Here is a 17849-nt window from a genome sequence, read left to right on the forward strand (position 1 = left end):
CAGATGATATACCAGGAGAAGTATGGAAGTTATTGCGTGAGGATGGATGTAAGTGGCTGACTTTGTTCTTCAATAAGTTGTTGCATGAAGAAACCATTCCCGACGAATGGTGCGACAGCATGCTGGTGCCCATATTTAAAAACAAAGGGGATGTACAGGAATGCAACAACTATAGAGGAATAAAGCTCATGTCACATAGCATGAAAATATGGGAAAAAGTGATAGAGAGACGCCTGAGAGACGAGAGTGATATAACACAAAACCAATTCGGCTTTATGCCAGGAAGAGGTACAACAGACGCCATTTTTGCACTTCGCCAACTGTGCGAAAGATATAGACGTGCAAAAAGGAACCTGCATATGGTGTTTGTGGACCTCGAAAAGGCATACGACAGAGTACCCCGAGAGGTTTTGTGGTGGGCTCTGAAAGAGAAATGCGTGCCTGGGAAGTATGTGGAGCTAATTCGGTCGATGTACAACCGTTGTTGTACACGCGTCCGGTCAACTGCCGGCACCACCGACAGATTCAGTGTCACGGTAGGCTTGCATCAGGGATCGGCTCTGAGTCCCTACCTCTTTCTGCTTATTATGGATGCTCTGTCGTCGGATATACAGGAGGAGGCACCCTGGTGTATGCTTTTCGCTGATGACATTGTGCTTGTGGGTGAAGACGGACTCGAGGTACAGAGCAGACTTGAGGAATGGCGGCGGAAACTGGAGAATGTTGGCCTGAAGATCAGCAGATCTAAAACTGAACATATGTTCTGCGATTTCGGCGGTCTCTCCGGTTTCGCTGCCATAGAACTCGATGGCGTTACATTGCCGGTCTGCTCAGACTTCAAGTACCTCGGTTCGCTCGTGCAGTGCGATGGCAATATTGACCGTGACGTGAAAAACCGGATTAGCACAGGTTGGATGAAATGGCGACAGGTCACGGGAACAATTTGTGACGCCCGGATGCCCCTCCGACTGAAGGGTAAAATTTATAAAGCCATCATAAGACCTGTCGTCATGTATGGATCAGAGTGTTGGGCCCTAAAAGTGACGGATGAAAAGAGATTGCACGTAGCGGAAATGAGAATGTTAAGATGGATGTGTGGTGTGACAAGAATGGATAGGATAAGGAATGAGTATATAAGAGGAAGCCTGAAAGTTGCACCCATAATAGATAAAGTAAGAGCGAATCGCCTAGCGTGGTATGGGCATGTGATGCGGAGGGATGAAAGTCATGTGACGAGAAAGGTATTACGAATGAATGTGGAGGGATGGAACGGGAGAGGAAAACCTAGAAAAAGGTGGATGGATTGTGTGAGAGATGACATGAAACGAACGCGAGTGAATGATGAGATGACGGGTGACAGAAAGATATGGAAGAAAAAGACATGCTGCGCCGACCCCAAATGAATGGGATAAGGGCAAGCGAATGATGATGCAAGAGTGATAGAGAGGTTAGATAACGAAATTTCGATTTTCTTGTTTCGCGGTAGACCCTCAGATTGTGATGGATTATGGTAGTGGCGCCCTCTACGCGGAGTTTCGCGTAATATTCCCTATTTGTTATGATTTTGATCTGGTTTTGTTATGACCTTTGTTACTGAGTAGTGATCCTGCCTGTGAAGCCGATGGAGCCGGGTTCGAATCCCGGTAAGGGCATTTATTTGTTAAAGGTTTTTGTTCCTGAGTCATGGGTGTTTTCTATGTATATACGTATGTATTTATCTATTTCCTACTCATAGTGTTGTGTTCCTGCCGGTGAGTAAGGTTGCCAGAGCTCAACGAGGGGCGGGCGGGGGTTAGGGTCGGCAACGCGCATGTAACTCCTCTGGAGTTGCAGGCGTACATAGGCTACGGATACTGCTTACCATCAGGCGGGCCGTATGCTTGTTTGCCACCGACCTAGTATAAAAAAAAATACGTATGTACATAATATATCGTCGCCTATTTCCCATAGTACAGGCTTTGCTTCGTTTGGGGCTAAGTCGATCTGTGTAAGATCGTCCCCAAATATTTATTATTTATTATTGAGGATCGTTTTGGTTATTGGGGCGCATATCACGAACGACGGGTTTTATCTGGCAGAATAGAATTTGACAAAAATACATTTCGCGAGTATACAAGCGATTATTGGGAGCGTGCACGACTGTCACGCAACCTAGTGTCCGCAATTCTAGGGGAAACGTCAATTCACTACATCTTATAAAACTACTCCAAAACTAAAAACTACTGAACGGATTTTCATACGACTTTCATTTATCAATAGAGTGATTCTTGAGGAAGGCTTAAGTATATAACTTGTTAAGGTTTTGTATAAATTGTTTGAAATATAACGATGTTGTCGCTGATGTAACGATGAAATCACGCTGGCTAGGAGCTTTAATCGAAAACGCTGCCTAATCCGTTTGAGCTATAACAACACAATGTATGATGGGGTTGTTTCTCATTCATACGTCTACAAAAAAGTCCGCAATGTGAAATGTCTATCTTTTAAGGATAACTTACTATATCCATTCTTAACTTCTAGAAAAAGATCACGTAATATGTGGCATTTGCAAAGCTATTTACATGGATACATTATTAACAATTATCAAAATAAATACATTAGTTATATTAAGCATTTCATACAGATTACAATGGTCCCTTACACTATACAATTTAAATGAATATTTCAGAAGTAATCGTAAATCAAAGTTTCATTTCGAGCCATATAATTGTACGAAATGTTAAAGACGCTATCCGCAGTTGGTTCAAATTTTTACCACCGCTGGGATCGCTGTACTTACCCCCACCACGCACTTCGCACGGTCCCAATTCAATATGGTTTGGAGTTCTGGGGACGAGCAGCGGAATGGGAGCGCGTGTTTCGACTGCAAAATCGCGCCGTGCGCACACTAGCCCGCGCTAGATACGACGACAGCGCTAGACCACATTTTAAAGCACTCGGGATCCTAACACTACCATCCCTATTCATTCTTCAAATAGCTGTATTTGCTAGGAAGAACATGTCGCTATACGGCAAGCGAGGCGATGGCGCTGCCCGGGTCACCCGAAACGCGCACTTGTTAAAAACAATCTCCTATAAAATTAAAAAAAACCGGAAAGACTGTGTATGTTGCTGGTCCGGTAGTATACAACAAGCTGCCAGTCTCTATCACAGAAGCGGTAAAGCTTAGTTCCTTCAAAAAAAATTGGCTCGTCAAACAAAGCTTTTATAGTTTTCAAGAATTTCTAGATTATAAAGAATAGTGTAATATAATTAATTAATTTAATTTGATCGTTTAGTATTCAATTGATAGATATAAGATGTGTATAAATAAAGTATGAAATTGTGACCTGTAATGTCTTTTTACTAATAAATTATGTATATGTCTATGTCTATGTCATTACACGTATCGCAGGAAAACTTTTACTCGAATGATACTTTCGCATTAATAATATACTTGCCATATTAGTCATTTCGCATAATATTCATTTGACAGAATTTTCTAAGTGGGGTTTCCTGCCAAATAATATTATGCGAAAAGAAATTCTTCGAAGTAATAATATGCGACAAGCAATATAACAAAAGTATTTCTGTCAAAGATATTTAATTCAATTGTAATAAACAAATTTCTGCAACACATTTAACTTACTAATTTAGTAAGCCCACAAACGACTTTCACCTCATTTGTATGCACTGATCAGCGTAAGCGATCTATAAGGTAGTATCAAAATAATTTTTAGACAAAAATTTAATTTTTGGTAGAAGCTTTTAAAGCGGACTGTACTTTTCTTTTCACAGACAACTAATACTCATCGAGACACTTCTAAAAACCCCAAACACAATTAGGTTGCGTTGTTTTATCACGGAGTTCCTATGTTCTCCATCATCACCTCCTTTATCAGATCAGCTCGATGGTGTCATAACATTGCATTGTCACCCGACTTTACATATGTATGAAAATTTTCATTTTCATCGGAAACCGAGAAGTGGGTCAAATTTAACTTGCAAGATTTGATTACAGACCGACAGACAGACAACGGGACAGGTGAAACTAAATAAAAGCTTGTAATAATAAAACCATAACAAAGTCTTAAAACAGGATTGGCTTTCAGATATTTAAATACTTTCTAAATTGGAAACAATAATAGGCTCTTAATGAGAATTGAAACTCAAGTTACTTTCTTTGATCGATCGTTTGGATACGAATATAAAAGGAGTAGAGAAATTGGGCCTGACAATTTTAGAATAATATATCATTTACAGTGTGTATGAGGGAATTTAATGTCACGACCTCACGACCGACATGACATTGTGTGTAATGTGGACGACCGGTTTGGCCTAGTGGGTAGTGACCCTGCCTACGAAGCTGATGGTCCCGGGTTCAAATCCTGGTAAGGGCATTTATTCGTGTGATGAGCATGGATATTTGTTCCTGAATCATGGGTGTTTTCTATGTATTTAAGTATTTATAAATATTAATACATTATATATATCGTTGTCTAAGTACCCTCAACACAAGCCTTATTGAGCTTACTGTGGGACTTAATCAATTTGTGTAATAATGTCCTATAATATTTATTTATTTATTTAATATCAGCTATTTAAATTCAAAAATATTCCAAAATATTATCAAATGAATCATTAAAACGTAACAATAAATTTGTGTCAAACTATATATTATTATAATTTATATTATTAAATGGTATTAGAAGCACGGGGACACCATCATTGCACCATTAAATTTTACAATTCGCTTTACATTATCTTCTTAATTCGTAAATAAGTATTTAGGATTGAATGTTCGACGTTTATATTTTTTATTGTGGCTTTACACTTATGTGGTTTTGCACTGCCCAATAACTTTATTTCTAGCCACTGAATCGCTATCTGAAGGTTGTCTGGAAGAGATCGCTTTTTAGCGATAAGTCCGCCTGTTGTTACCTACTTACTTATGTCCTTTTTTTTGTTTGTAACATGTATGTTTCTTTGTAGTGCACAATAAAGTATTTTATTATTATTATTATTTCATTTTCGATTTTAGCTATATTTGAATAATAAATATAAAAACATTTTCCCGTACTACTTACTCTCTTTTACTTATACAGCCAAAACGTACAATCCGTACATTTTTAATGCTTCTCTTCGACACCCCATTACAGATAACCCAGAAGATGTAATATTTACGCAGCACTTACGTTGTATAAGGAATCCTTATGGGAATATTTTCCGAAGGTTATAGGTTCAACTCCTATTTAATAATAGCAACTATCTGGAACTCCATCTGCTTGAAATTTGTATTAAACTAGTTTTTGTCTCTATATATTATGTCTGCAAGATGTTCTTGAAAGAGCGCTGGTAGCTCAGCTGTAATCTAGGCTCATAGCAGTGATATTTTCGGGTATTATGTATGATATTATTATTATTATTATTTGGAGCCTGTCGTGTCCCACTGCTGGGCAAAGGCCTCCCCCCCAATCTCTCCACTGATCTCTGTCCAGTGCTATGTCTGGCCACTCCTTCAAGAAGGAGTCCAGTTCATCCCGCCATCGCCGGTGAGGTCTGCCAGATCCCCGATTCGAGTTTTCGGGCTCCCACTCTGTAGTGACTTTGCCCCACAACTCATTCGGCATTCGGCATGTATGATATATCTTCTGATAATTACCAGTAGCTTTTCTGTGAGGGAAAACATCGTAAGGGAACGAGACTAATCACAATAAGGCATACTGGGTTAGAAGGTCAGGTGATGCTTTCATAAAAACTACTGACAACGCCAATTCTTTTAATTGCCAAGCGGATCCCAGGCTCTCACGAGCCGTGGCAAAAGGCTGGGACAACACGATGCAAGATGATAATGAAGTTTTTATTTATTTGCACAAATAACTATTTGCATTATTGACTAACAATTATTTAACAGAGTCACTCGTTCAAGCCGTCAGTGTGTAGCTCTGCGAATTTCTATCGCTGCAGTCCTGTACGGTTGTGGTTACCTTACGTCAGGATTTCTCCTGACATGTCAGGGTTGTTGGTTTTTGTCAGGATTGCGGGAAAATGGTTTGGAAAAATGATCATTCAGGAAATGTCACAAATTTCAAACTAATCTTCGGACTTTTGTCTGGATATTCCATTTTATATATTGTAACCCTATGTATGGTGGGGATTTGGAGATTGCATACGGCTTAAAAAGGTGTCTGTTGCTGCTACAGCAGTGAGTCTGAGAGACAAACTGATCTTCAGCTCCACTCGTCTGAGCCGCGCGTGTCAACATCGTACACACAGTGTGGCAATGACTAGACAGTCATATCAGATAGGCAGCTTACCTACTACAGTGAGCCGGAACGAGAGACTGATCTTAGGCTCAGTGGACACCTGGCACTCATACGCGCCGGAGTCTCTCGGCTGTGCAGGTGACACGCGCAGTGTCCACTCGTCGGAACCGTCTGCATGGAGCGCTGCGAAACGCGCGTCGCTGCTGTAAGTGTGGACGCCCACGGTGAGGATGTGGAGGTCTCGTTTGCGGATCCAGGATACCTGGGAACAGAATGATAGTCGTAAGCATACGGTGCATAGGGCAGCATTGAGATTTTAAGAAACTTCAGATATTATTGAGGCCGTTTCTGATATTTCGTGTTTATAGTACAATCTAAACTTAATTTTTTTTTTACATCAGAATCGGCGTTTTTTTAACGTAACTTACGCAGCTCACAACTTCACAAATAAATATTTCCAGCTTTTATGATGCTTCAAACCGATACAAATATTTTTTCATTATTTACCACAGAATGTTGCAGAACGTTTTAATATTTCACACCTAAGAAATAAAGCTAACCTAACCAAGCCTCAAGAAAAAGAAAGCCCAGTTCATTTCACCATTGCGGGTGTCGCCTCTGCGTGCGATTCATGACACGGGCAAGAACAGTATCCGCTTGGCGTACCCCTTACCCATTAAAGTGTCAAAAGGGCCTCTACGCACGCCTCCCAAAGGTCCGCAACACCATTGTTGATGGAATAGACGCAGTAGGTAGGTATTATAAATTCCCTTTAAATTTGTTGGTTAGCTTGTTTTACATTGTAAAAGTCGTAATAATACAAAGACAACAAAAACGAAAATACAACTTTGTTAGTCTAGCAGATATAGCTTAAACAACAATTTGGCAGCATTCACAACACTATTTATTTATACTTGATGAGGTCTCTGTATAAACTAATCTTCTCTCTTAAATGAAGTGCACAATTTCTCTAACTGAATTATATTTTACAGGATTTAGTGGACTAATTAAAGTGCAAAGTGACGGGTGAGAATGTAAAAGCTTTGAAAGCTTTACGTGCGGTCACAAGCACGACGTCGTATTTGGGGTTTAAATGTTTCAATGCAATCTGGGCGACGAGAGAATAGTATTTTAAAGGAACCGTGTTCTGATTTTTACACTTAGTTTCATACCTTTTGTGTTACCGGTTAAAAAGTGGTACAGAAGTTTGAGTACCTTGGCCACTGGGTAACACAAAACATGTCAGATAATGATGACATAGAGAGGGAGCGCAGGGCGTTGGGTGTTCGTAGTAACATGCTGGCCCGCAGATTTGCTCGTTGTAGTAATTAAGTGAAGCTATCGCTTTTTAAAGAATACTGCCAAACGGGCATACAACGTACTGCGCGTGTAATACAATAATGTGTTTAGAGTGCTGTTTTGGTTATCGCGTTCCTGCAGTGCGTCAACTATGTTTGCCGACCGTCTTCGCCATAGCCCAAACAGTATTCTAAGCGTGCTGGCGCAGCGCTGGGACTCGCCTTTGCTCGCGCGCAGGGTACGGCTGCATGCGTCGCCGCTCGCCGCATTCCGCCGCTTTTAATTCGTTTTTTTTTTTGTTGCTGTTTATATTCACTAACATAAATGTATAAGTTTTGCTGTGTCATAGAACTAACATTAATATGGATTGTATTATTCGAAATAAAAATGTTGAATTGAATATAAATAAATTTCCAACTTAATAATGAATAGAGGATCGGCCACACCACTGCTCAAAATACGGCGACGGTACGGAATCGCATTGATGTGCCGTAATCGTCATGATTTTATTGCATTCCTTCCACACCGCTGCTCAAAATACGCTAACGGTGCAGAATCGCAAAAGAGCGATCCTTTAAGAATGACACACGCTAGAGCGATCCGTATTCGGGCCGTATTTATAGAAAGCATGTCGTGATCACAGTCGTGATCAGGTGTCGGACGCCTCGGCCCAAACACTGAAAGTTCTAGCGTGAGTCATCCCTAAATTCATGCTTTTGCAGTGCATTTTGTGGGTATATAATTATATTATCAATCAATCAATCAATTTATTTATTTATAGACAACAATGGTCCACACAATACAAATTATATTAACATAGGATTAAAATAGACATTACAATAAAAATTAAATTAAAGTTTGTTATAAATTAAATATTAAAATACACCCGTCAATCCGTCAGTACTTATCAATTACTGGCACCTGTACCTACGTGAACACCTCAGATCATAGAAAGTACTAGATGGCTGAAGGAGGCGTGGCGCGTGTCGCCGCGACATGGCCACATCGTGGCCATACCGGCCCGCCGTAAGACAGTAGCAAATTAGCTGTCATTGAACAATGTGCGCGTCAATTTTATTGAAATGCCGAATTATAGCGTTATTTTGTGTCGAAATAGGAGTGCATCCAAAAACTATAAGGATCATGGAGTTACATACCACATTTTTTTTCACGTATTAGTCAATAAAACCACACATTTTAACAAATAAATCCAGTGACATATGATTTTTCTGAGTCAGACCATGTTGTCATACAAACGCGTGGCAATTTATCTATGCATCCTACATTGACGCTTTGGCATGGAAAACTATTTGTAGTGTCCATAGCAACGGCGCAATGCATTAAACCGCTAACGATATTCACAGGGGCATTATTATATCTTGGTACGACCGCCAACCGCTCCCTTCATTGACACCGCGAAGTAGAGTGGTGCTCGTGCATATAATTGATCTTTGAGCGTTATCGATAAAAATGTTTGGATATAGTGTGAATGAAAGTAATTATTTTTCAAGTAAAATTTTACAATTATTTTATATGCACCTAATGTTTAATTTAATACTTATTAATTTGGATTAAAAATCGAATAGGTAAGCCAAAAAATAAACTGATTTAATTAAGTACAATTTATTTATAACATTATAGTTTATACCTATAAGTATATTTTATTCAGGTTCTTAGCAACGATTCGAATAACTGCACTAGGTATAATCAAATATGTTCATGATTGCAATTTTTTTCAGTTTCCCGAAAAATTCGAGTATTTAAAAAAAATGGATAGATGCTACAGGTAGAGGGCCCTAACTGGTTTACGAGCGAGAAAAGTGTTATTTGTTTGGATCATTTTCAAGAAAAATGTTTCCAGTTACACTTCACCTCATTTATATAACGATAGAATATAAATATGTTTAAAATAATAGTATATTGTTATACTTAGTCGATCCAAAAGTTCTATCAGAAAGATTTTTACTGATAATTATGATTACTCTTTCCTTATTATTCGTACATATGATTTAAAAGCTTATTTAATGGTGCATTATACTTACAATATAATTTACTATAACTTGCTTTCGCAGTTCTTCATAACTCTATGTAACATGCTGGAATTGCTTTCAATTGGTGACGAAATATGCTATAATAAACTGAAACTATTTTTTTAATGAAGCGCTCACGTCTAACGACAATCCCAAAGTAAACAATTTAAACAAACATTACATCAAATAATGACTAAAATTTAAACCAATTTGATTAGTTAAGCATAAACAAGCTTTCGCATCATGGTACATGTTTTTTTTTTAAATTAAAAGCTTTGTATTACATTTTATCAGTAAAAACCTTTGTGAGAGAACTTATGGATCAACTAATATACCTTACACGTACCTTAAAATTCTTAGCTCGTAAATAAGGTCAAAAATTTAAAGGAATATAAATTAAGTCTATGGCAATTATTACTTAAAACAAAAATGTCAAAACTCTAAGGTCATGTTCAGAACATGTAAAATATCGATAGCTCTATCGAATTGTCCTCACTCTAGTGCCGCCGCTCTAGGCTCCTACAGCGCGCGGTTTGGCCAATCACAGCGCGTGAGTTGGTTGTCTGGCCACGCCTTTAATGATGTGGTGGGGGACAGTTGGAGACAGCGAGACTCGTTGAAATTATGCTTCGTTATAAATCTCCTTACTTCTTATATCTATGGTGAACACTTATACAGTGATTCAAATAGGGGCAGTCCAGCCGGTCTGCGATCATTGCTAGGACGCTGTTGCGGCTGGCACCATTATATCCATCACTCCTTTTAATAAGGAAATTGATAATACAGCTCTTACGTAAAGGCCGCATCAGTAATATCGCAGCAGTAATGCAGCTGCAGTTGCCATCTGAACATCACCTTAACTCACTATTCTGTCAAAGTGGAATACAAAGGTATTTATAAAATAGACTACGTTACTAGAATTACGTTCTCCTCATATTTTCTGTGACGTTAATGCACACGACCGCCATTGTGGCATATGATCACACTGTTTGCTATAGGGTTAGCAAGTGCCAACTCCATCCAACCATGCCGACCATAGCGACATCTATGTAAACATTTGGTAGGTACCAAATATTTACATTAGCCTCTAATTTTGTTCTATGAGATTTGGCTTAAAGGGCATCCAGGGCATAGAGAACTATCCTACAAAAACATGAATTTGATACAATTCTAGGGGTTGATAGGGCAAGCTATGATAGCGCCATCTGTTAAATATCGACCCCATTGATATTTCATTTTAAATAAAACGTCGTTTCAACTGATACTGAGTCATCATTAAATCGGACGTTATTATTACGCAATATTGGCTTCATGATATTTTCACAGTAAAAAAATTGTTCTAACGAAACAGTTAATCTTTATGCTGGCCTTAATTTGCGGTTTTTGAACGAATCAAAGAGAGTTTATGGTATGTGTATGGTAAAGAAATAAAGCCCTCATCCGAAAAGCGGTAGTGATATGACGTCCGACTTTCAATCCGGAGGTCGCGGGTTCAAATCGTGGCTCGTACCAATGAGTTTTTCGGAACTTATGTACGAAATATCATTTGATATTTACCACTAGCTTTTCGGTGAAGGAAAACATCGTGAGGAAACCTGCATAAATTTGCGAAGAAATTCAAAGGTGTATGTGAAGTCCCCAATCCGCATTGGGCTAGCGTGGTGACTATAGCCCGAGCCCTCTCGCACATGGGAGGAGGCCTGTGCCAGCAGTGGGACGTTTATAGGCTGAATTATTATTATATTAATAGCCCTCATCGATGAATCGAACTGAATAAATACATTTACAAAATGATGCAAACCCAGATACAATGCTTTTTCTCTTCGTTGCATGCGTATCTAGGCCCAATACAAAATGTTTTTTCGAATTTCGACAAACAAATGCCGTTTGGGACGGATATTTTTTATTCAGTTTGGTTGTAATGAAATTGCCTTAGCTATCATAGAAATGAACGCACATTACCTACGCGATACGAATCTTCAACAATTAGTCGATTGATATCGAACACTAAATTTATATGGAAAACTTTCCATTATTTAGAATGTGAATATATACAAACTATATCCTACTAATCTAACTAAATTAATATAGCTACTTATAATATTACTAAGCATTTTTGCTTAGCTAACATGGTGTAACCAACTAAAATACATGAGTTAAGGTGATGTACGGATGGCGTGGGTGTCAGGATGACGGGTGTATATCAACAAATGGAGCTGCGGTATATATCAGGTGTTAGTGCTAGCAATGTTCCAAATGTGCGCCAAAATTGATGCAATGTTCTCTTTAAACTCCAGAGATATTTAAGAAATAAATGACGCCCGCCATCCTGACGTCAGGTTGGTGGGTGCATTTCCAGTTCTAGCTAATGACTGCCTCTCTAACTCCTGACGTATACCGAAGATCCATTTGTTGATATACACCCGTCATCCTGACAACTGCGGCTGATGCGACGGTAGCGGCGTACTGTTGCGACATTACTGCTGCCGCCTTGACGCGGGCGCTGCATCTATCAATTTACTTGATTTAGATCGTGTTAGTCATGAAGACGCGTGCCTTGACTCGTAATGTAAACCTTTAATAAAAGGTTAAATTTGACAAATCTGTGCCTCATCGTGAATGACACGAACTATAAAATTAGTAATGTTCACAATTATGACGTCCAATCATTTTATCAAGGAAATTGACAGAAACAGCGGCGATATCAACGCGGCAACGGCAATGTGGCAACAGTAATGCAGCTGCAGTTAACCTCCGAATGTTACCGTACCATCTAATCAATTTAAAACTAGTCTGTTTTCCTAGATAGACAGGATATAACTTAATGATATTGTTAAGATTTTTAAGAAGTTTAATAAAAGGTAAATAAATTTCTATCCTGGTCTCTCAGACTCCCACGGCAACAACCTATCTAATGATTATCATCAGCGATAAAACTTTAGCCTGAAAAATCTTATACACACGGAAATTCAACGTTATTTTGGATGTTTTTAAATTCACTTCTTAAGGGGTCGAAATTGGGGTCCAAAGTTTGTATGGGGAAACAAGATTAGTTAGACTATTTTATTAGAAACTTTACAAGAGTATTCCTAACAATAAATGAGTGTTTCAGGTTTTTTGATAATTAAACCCCTAAAAGGGAGAAATATGGTGACAAAGTCTATAAATCAACATTAATTATTTCTATGACTTATCGGGTCGCTGATTACGAAAATAACAACGATTGTAAAATCTAACGAAGTGGACGTAAAATACAAATCCCCTGTTAGGGTGCGATGGGGTTGAAATGACTAAATATCAATATGGGTGCCTTTTTATTGTTTTTTGGGACGTTATTTACGAAAATGACATTGAATGATTTTGTAACATTTATTGTGGACATGAAAAATGTTGAAAGTATTTTTGCCAAATTGCAATTCAATCGGTCCAGTAGTTTCGGAGCAAATTGGTTGTAACAAATGGATTGACAGACAGCCACACGTGCTCCTATAAGGGTTCTATTTTAGCTTCTGAGGAATAGAACGAGACCCGCGTTATCCTAATAGATATTACGACTGGACTGTTTCTCCCACGGTCAGTTCTATATGACGTGCTCCCGTGTAAGTTCACTTCAAAGTTTGGTTCTATTGCTACCACCTTCAAACATGGCAAAAAATGTTGTTCATAAGGAAGTACTTTAACAAGTACAAAGTTGTTGAACACTTCATGCATTTTTCAGAACATGATTCTAAATCTAATACTCGCGGACATACATACATACCTACATGCGTTCATACAAACATACGGGTCAAAGTGAGAACTTTTTTTTTGCTTAGTACGCGTGCGAAGCCGCGGGCAAAAGCTAATAGCTAATATTTTATTTTTAGAATGTTATTAGATAAGCTTAAAGTTCCAATTTTTGAGAGAAACTCTTGCAAAATCACACTTTCAGTATATAATAACTAGGGGATAAGGATCATTCTCCAGATTTGTGCCTGCGTCTATAAATACTCCGTAAAACCATACTAAAATGTATGAAAAGTTAGCCGTAGTTGAGTCTGACCGCAGTCATATAAATTGAGAATGACCCATAAAAAGATTGCCTTTTTAGCAGTAAAAAACTATTCAGCAGATTATTCACCCGCACAGACCACAGCCGAGAGTTCTACTCAGATACTCCAGTTTAATAAGACTCCGGTTTTTAACTTTTGCTACGAGTATCTAAGGCGCAGGCTGCTCTGGTTCGGACGAGTCGAATGCTTGCCCACCCTCAGTAATACAGTGCCAGGAGAGTGGGTAACCTTTTATGTGGCTTCCGATGCGAACGGCGAGTGAATAGTGGCCAAATTGCTAGTGAAGAGGCCGACTCATTCCCTCTAGATTGCGTCGATTCACCTTTGACCTGCCGATTTTATTTACGGCGACAAAAAATCACATAAAAAGCATTTGCACGGAAGCTATTTTCGGAGGGAGTCTATCAATTTGTTTGAGATTTTCTCTGTGTGCGCTAAGTGCATTTTCTGTTGGCAAATTGTCCACGTGTTTCGCGTTTAAATTACTTTGGAAATATTTTAAAATTTTTAAACGTGAGGTGAGATAGACAATGTAAATCTTCTGATCATCTTATTTTATTTTTTTATTGGATACACTAAACAGATATCGTACAATGTCATGAGAAACATACAATTATTCCATATTATGGCTTAAAAACTAGCACGGGATCCAAAACAAGTGTACACAATATGCTTAACAAGTTAGCGGAAAAGTTACAAATTAATTCAACACCATGTCATAGCTACAGTAAAAAAACAGAGAACAAATAACTATCTAAACATTACAATGTATCACAAATTTAAAATTAGACAAACTTAGAGAGTCAAAGCAGATGTCATCGGTCAGTAAGAAAAGAGGATAAAAGGAAGTCAGCCAAGCATTTCTTAAACCTAGCAATGTGGGGGTCAAAAATATACCATAATTATCACCTATTATAATATAATACTCGTATCATATAATATTATATGGTGGTTATATATTAATGGTGGTGGCCCAGTGGATATGACGTCCGACTTTCAATCCGGAGGTCGCGGGTTCAAATCCTGGCTCGTACCAATGAGTTTTTCGGAACTTATGTACGAAATATCATTTGATATTTACCACTAGCTTTTCGGAAACCTGCATACATCTGCGAAGAAATTCAAAGATGTATGTGAAGTCCCCAATCCGCATTGGGCTAGCGTGGGGACTATGGCCCGAGCCCTCTCGCACATGAGAGGAGGCCTGTGCCCAGCAGTGGGACGTATATAGGCTGAATTATTATTTTATTATATTATATAATATAATATAATATAATCATTATGTTAGCACCGAATCGTAATGGTAGTATAACACATAATTATAATACTATAACTTATATCTCATTTTAAGTACTGATAATGACAGGCTGTCTATGCTCACTTTTTTCTATAAATTATATAATCACTGTTTTCATTCCCTTTCTTCAAAATCACATATAATTATGATCATCTTGTGACGAACTCATCACTCATAATCGTAATATCAGCCAATTGTCCACTTATGAACCTCTTGCCTGCGCTCAAAATTGAAATATAATTACTAACCGGATTGTTATTAGAGTCCTATATGATTGAAATATCATGGCACAAAAGATTAGATTTAAAGATACCTACACTGTAAGGTACGGTCGAGTTGACAAAAATTTTTACATGCCAAAGTTCCAAAAATTGTCTGTCTTATTGTCTATGTCTAATAAATTATAGAAACGCGTAAATGTAATAATATTTTTCAAACTTTAGCATGTAAATATGTGCGTGAACTCGACTGTACCAAATTATGTTAAACATTCCATCCCGTCTGTCACCAAACACATTAATTCAAGTAAGTGATTTGCCTCGTATTTAGTTGTTACCGTCAACTGCAGTGGTAAGCACTAATGGGAATTCAGAACCGACTTACCATTAGGGTACTGTGCTAGTTAGTCGAACTATTTGTCTAATTACTGTCCAGAGTGAATTTTAATGACATTTAGTGCTATGCTTGGATAAAATTGGTATTCGATAAAATATAACTATAATGTTGACTCATTTAAAAACTAATATAAACTTCGCTTACAATTACAACCAAATAATTATAACTTTTTAACAAAAAATAAAACCGACTTCAAATATTACCAAAAGCGCCATAAATGTACCTATAACATTTGAAGAGTGCCCTCGATTTCTCCAAGATCCCATCATCAGACCCCAACTTGGTGCCAACGGGACCATCTCGGGGTTATACCCGTTCGATTAAAAAAAATTGAAAATCGGTTCACGATTCTCGGAGATATCGAGTAACATACAAAAAAAAAAAAATCCCTCCTTTTTTTAAGTCGGTTAAAATTAAAATAGGATCCTTTTGTGTCAGATAATACAGATACCTAAATTGTATGAGTACGAGTGTTCGATATTTAATAAACTACATACAAATTAACTAACCCATCATAATCTCTCCTTCTGTTTACTGTTTCCGTAAATGTCTCCTCATTCCGCTCTTAGAATGGTTGGCTTCCTATTCGTATTCAGCGCAACATCGCATGCTCTGCACCCTCTTTTCTGTTCTTAACGACCCTCAGTCCCCCGAATATCTAAAATCTGTCTTCCACTTTTATGTGTCTCTTGTGTCTGTCAGCTTCGCTCTTCTGGTAATCTATCTCTGTCTATACCATCTCACCGAACTGGTTACATGTCCGATTCTTTCTATATTCAGGCAGCTCGCGGCGAATAGTCTCCCTGTCAAAATTAAACGGACACTGTTTGCTTTTAACAATCCTTAAGAAAGCACTTTGCTGGCAGTACTGGAAAATCTATGTGTTTCTGCTTTGTTAGTTCATCTGATTTCATGTATTTAATGTATGTATCTACATATAAGTATATGTATTTATATCAATAATCACATACTGTAGGGCTAAGATGGTCGGCTCTATATCATTTGTCACCATGCCTGTCACGTTCTAATAAGTATGTAAGAGTAGAAGTGACGGGCATAGTGACAAGCGATAAAAATGGAACCGTGCTGCCACTGCTGAAGTGTTGTAATCAAAAATTTAAAATAGTTACGTATCCATTACATTTTATTACACAATGAATTCAATCCGCTTGATCTGGGCTTGACCCATAAAACTCGAGCGCCGCCAAAGAATAGGATATCCAGTTATATCCAGTTAGTTCCGTCTCCGCTTTAAACCGCGGAAGAAAGTTTTAAAACCTCGAACGAGACGCCTCGAATACAAATTCGGATGGAGCTCGTGATCCGACCACATTAAATGTCAAAGTATATCCGTGCTCTTTGTAATAATGTCCATTGTAAATTAAAAATGGTGTATTTTATGGAGCACTTTGATTCTACCTTGGAATTGAAATCGAAATTGTTTCCCAAAATAACTGTGTTCGGGCATTTTCAACAGTTCTAAAAACATGATATTTTTATATATTTTTTTTTTGTTGTTTATGTGTTTTGAATAAAACAACGTCTAGAGTCTTCAATGGTGGTGTATTTTATATAAATCCTTTACTTAAAAATAGTAACATATTTTAGGAAAGGAGCGAGATGCAGTACGTGTAGCTGTCAATAGCGAAAAGTGTCGGAGTCAATGTCATAGCTGTCAGCGACTATTTTGTTAAGGCGGCGTCACACTCTATATATTAAGGTGGCTTTACACTCTGCTACACCTGTAACGTCTAGTTCTAAAAAAAAAATATATGCCAGTTATTTACTCTTCTTCAGTCAGGGAACCGAAAGAATATAAGTTGTGTCCGACCGAAACTGGATATTTTGCCGAAACCGAAGGTTCCGTTTTTTCTAGTTTCGGCCGACTTCGAACTATCGGTCGAAACATGATTTTTATGCCGAAAACTTCGGTCGGACACTACCGACAACACTTTTAGTGCAGCTTTGGTTCGGCAATTTTTTGACCGAAACTGAACCTAAGCCCGTACATCTTAACACATAATTTTTTTGGGCGAAACCTGCCAAAACCAAAACCGAACCCGAATCTTCAGTCCGACGTTAAATAAAAAAATGAATTTCAAATATTCCGAAATGTCGATATTCCAAACTCGTAATGCCCTTTTTGGGATAATTGAATTGGAATAAATTGAATGACAGTTGATTGATTGATAAATACCTTTTATAAATAAAATACATTTCCTGTGGTATCTGTTTTTAGATTGCCTTTTGTAAAGTCCGACTAACTTAGATGAGCTGCTGCTAAAAATAAACACTGAAGAAAAACTCAATT

At 38.0% G+C, this 17849-nt stretch overlaps 1 protein-coding gene across 1 annotated transcript in view; it reads right to left on the reverse strand.

Annotated features, from left to right (window-relative positions):
• Positions 1-17849, reverse strand: part of LOC133526805 (limbic system-associated membrane protein-like) — a 107413-nt gene that overhangs the window by 51099 nt on the left and 38465 nt on the right. The window contains exon 4 of the mRNA XM_061863592.1: positions 6297-6507. Coding sequence (XP_061719576.1) covers positions 6297-6507 — 211 coding nt within the window. The remainder of the gene's footprint in view (positions 1-6296; positions 6508-17849) is intronic.

Source organism: Cydia pomonella, chromosome 17, assembly GCF_033807575.1.
Source record: "Cydia pomonella isolate Wapato2018A chromosome 17, ilCydPomo1, whole genome shotgun sequence".
In the NCBI taxonomy this organism is placed as follows: domain Eukaryota; kingdom Metazoa; phylum Arthropoda; class Insecta; order Lepidoptera; family Tortricidae; genus Cydia; species Cydia pomonella.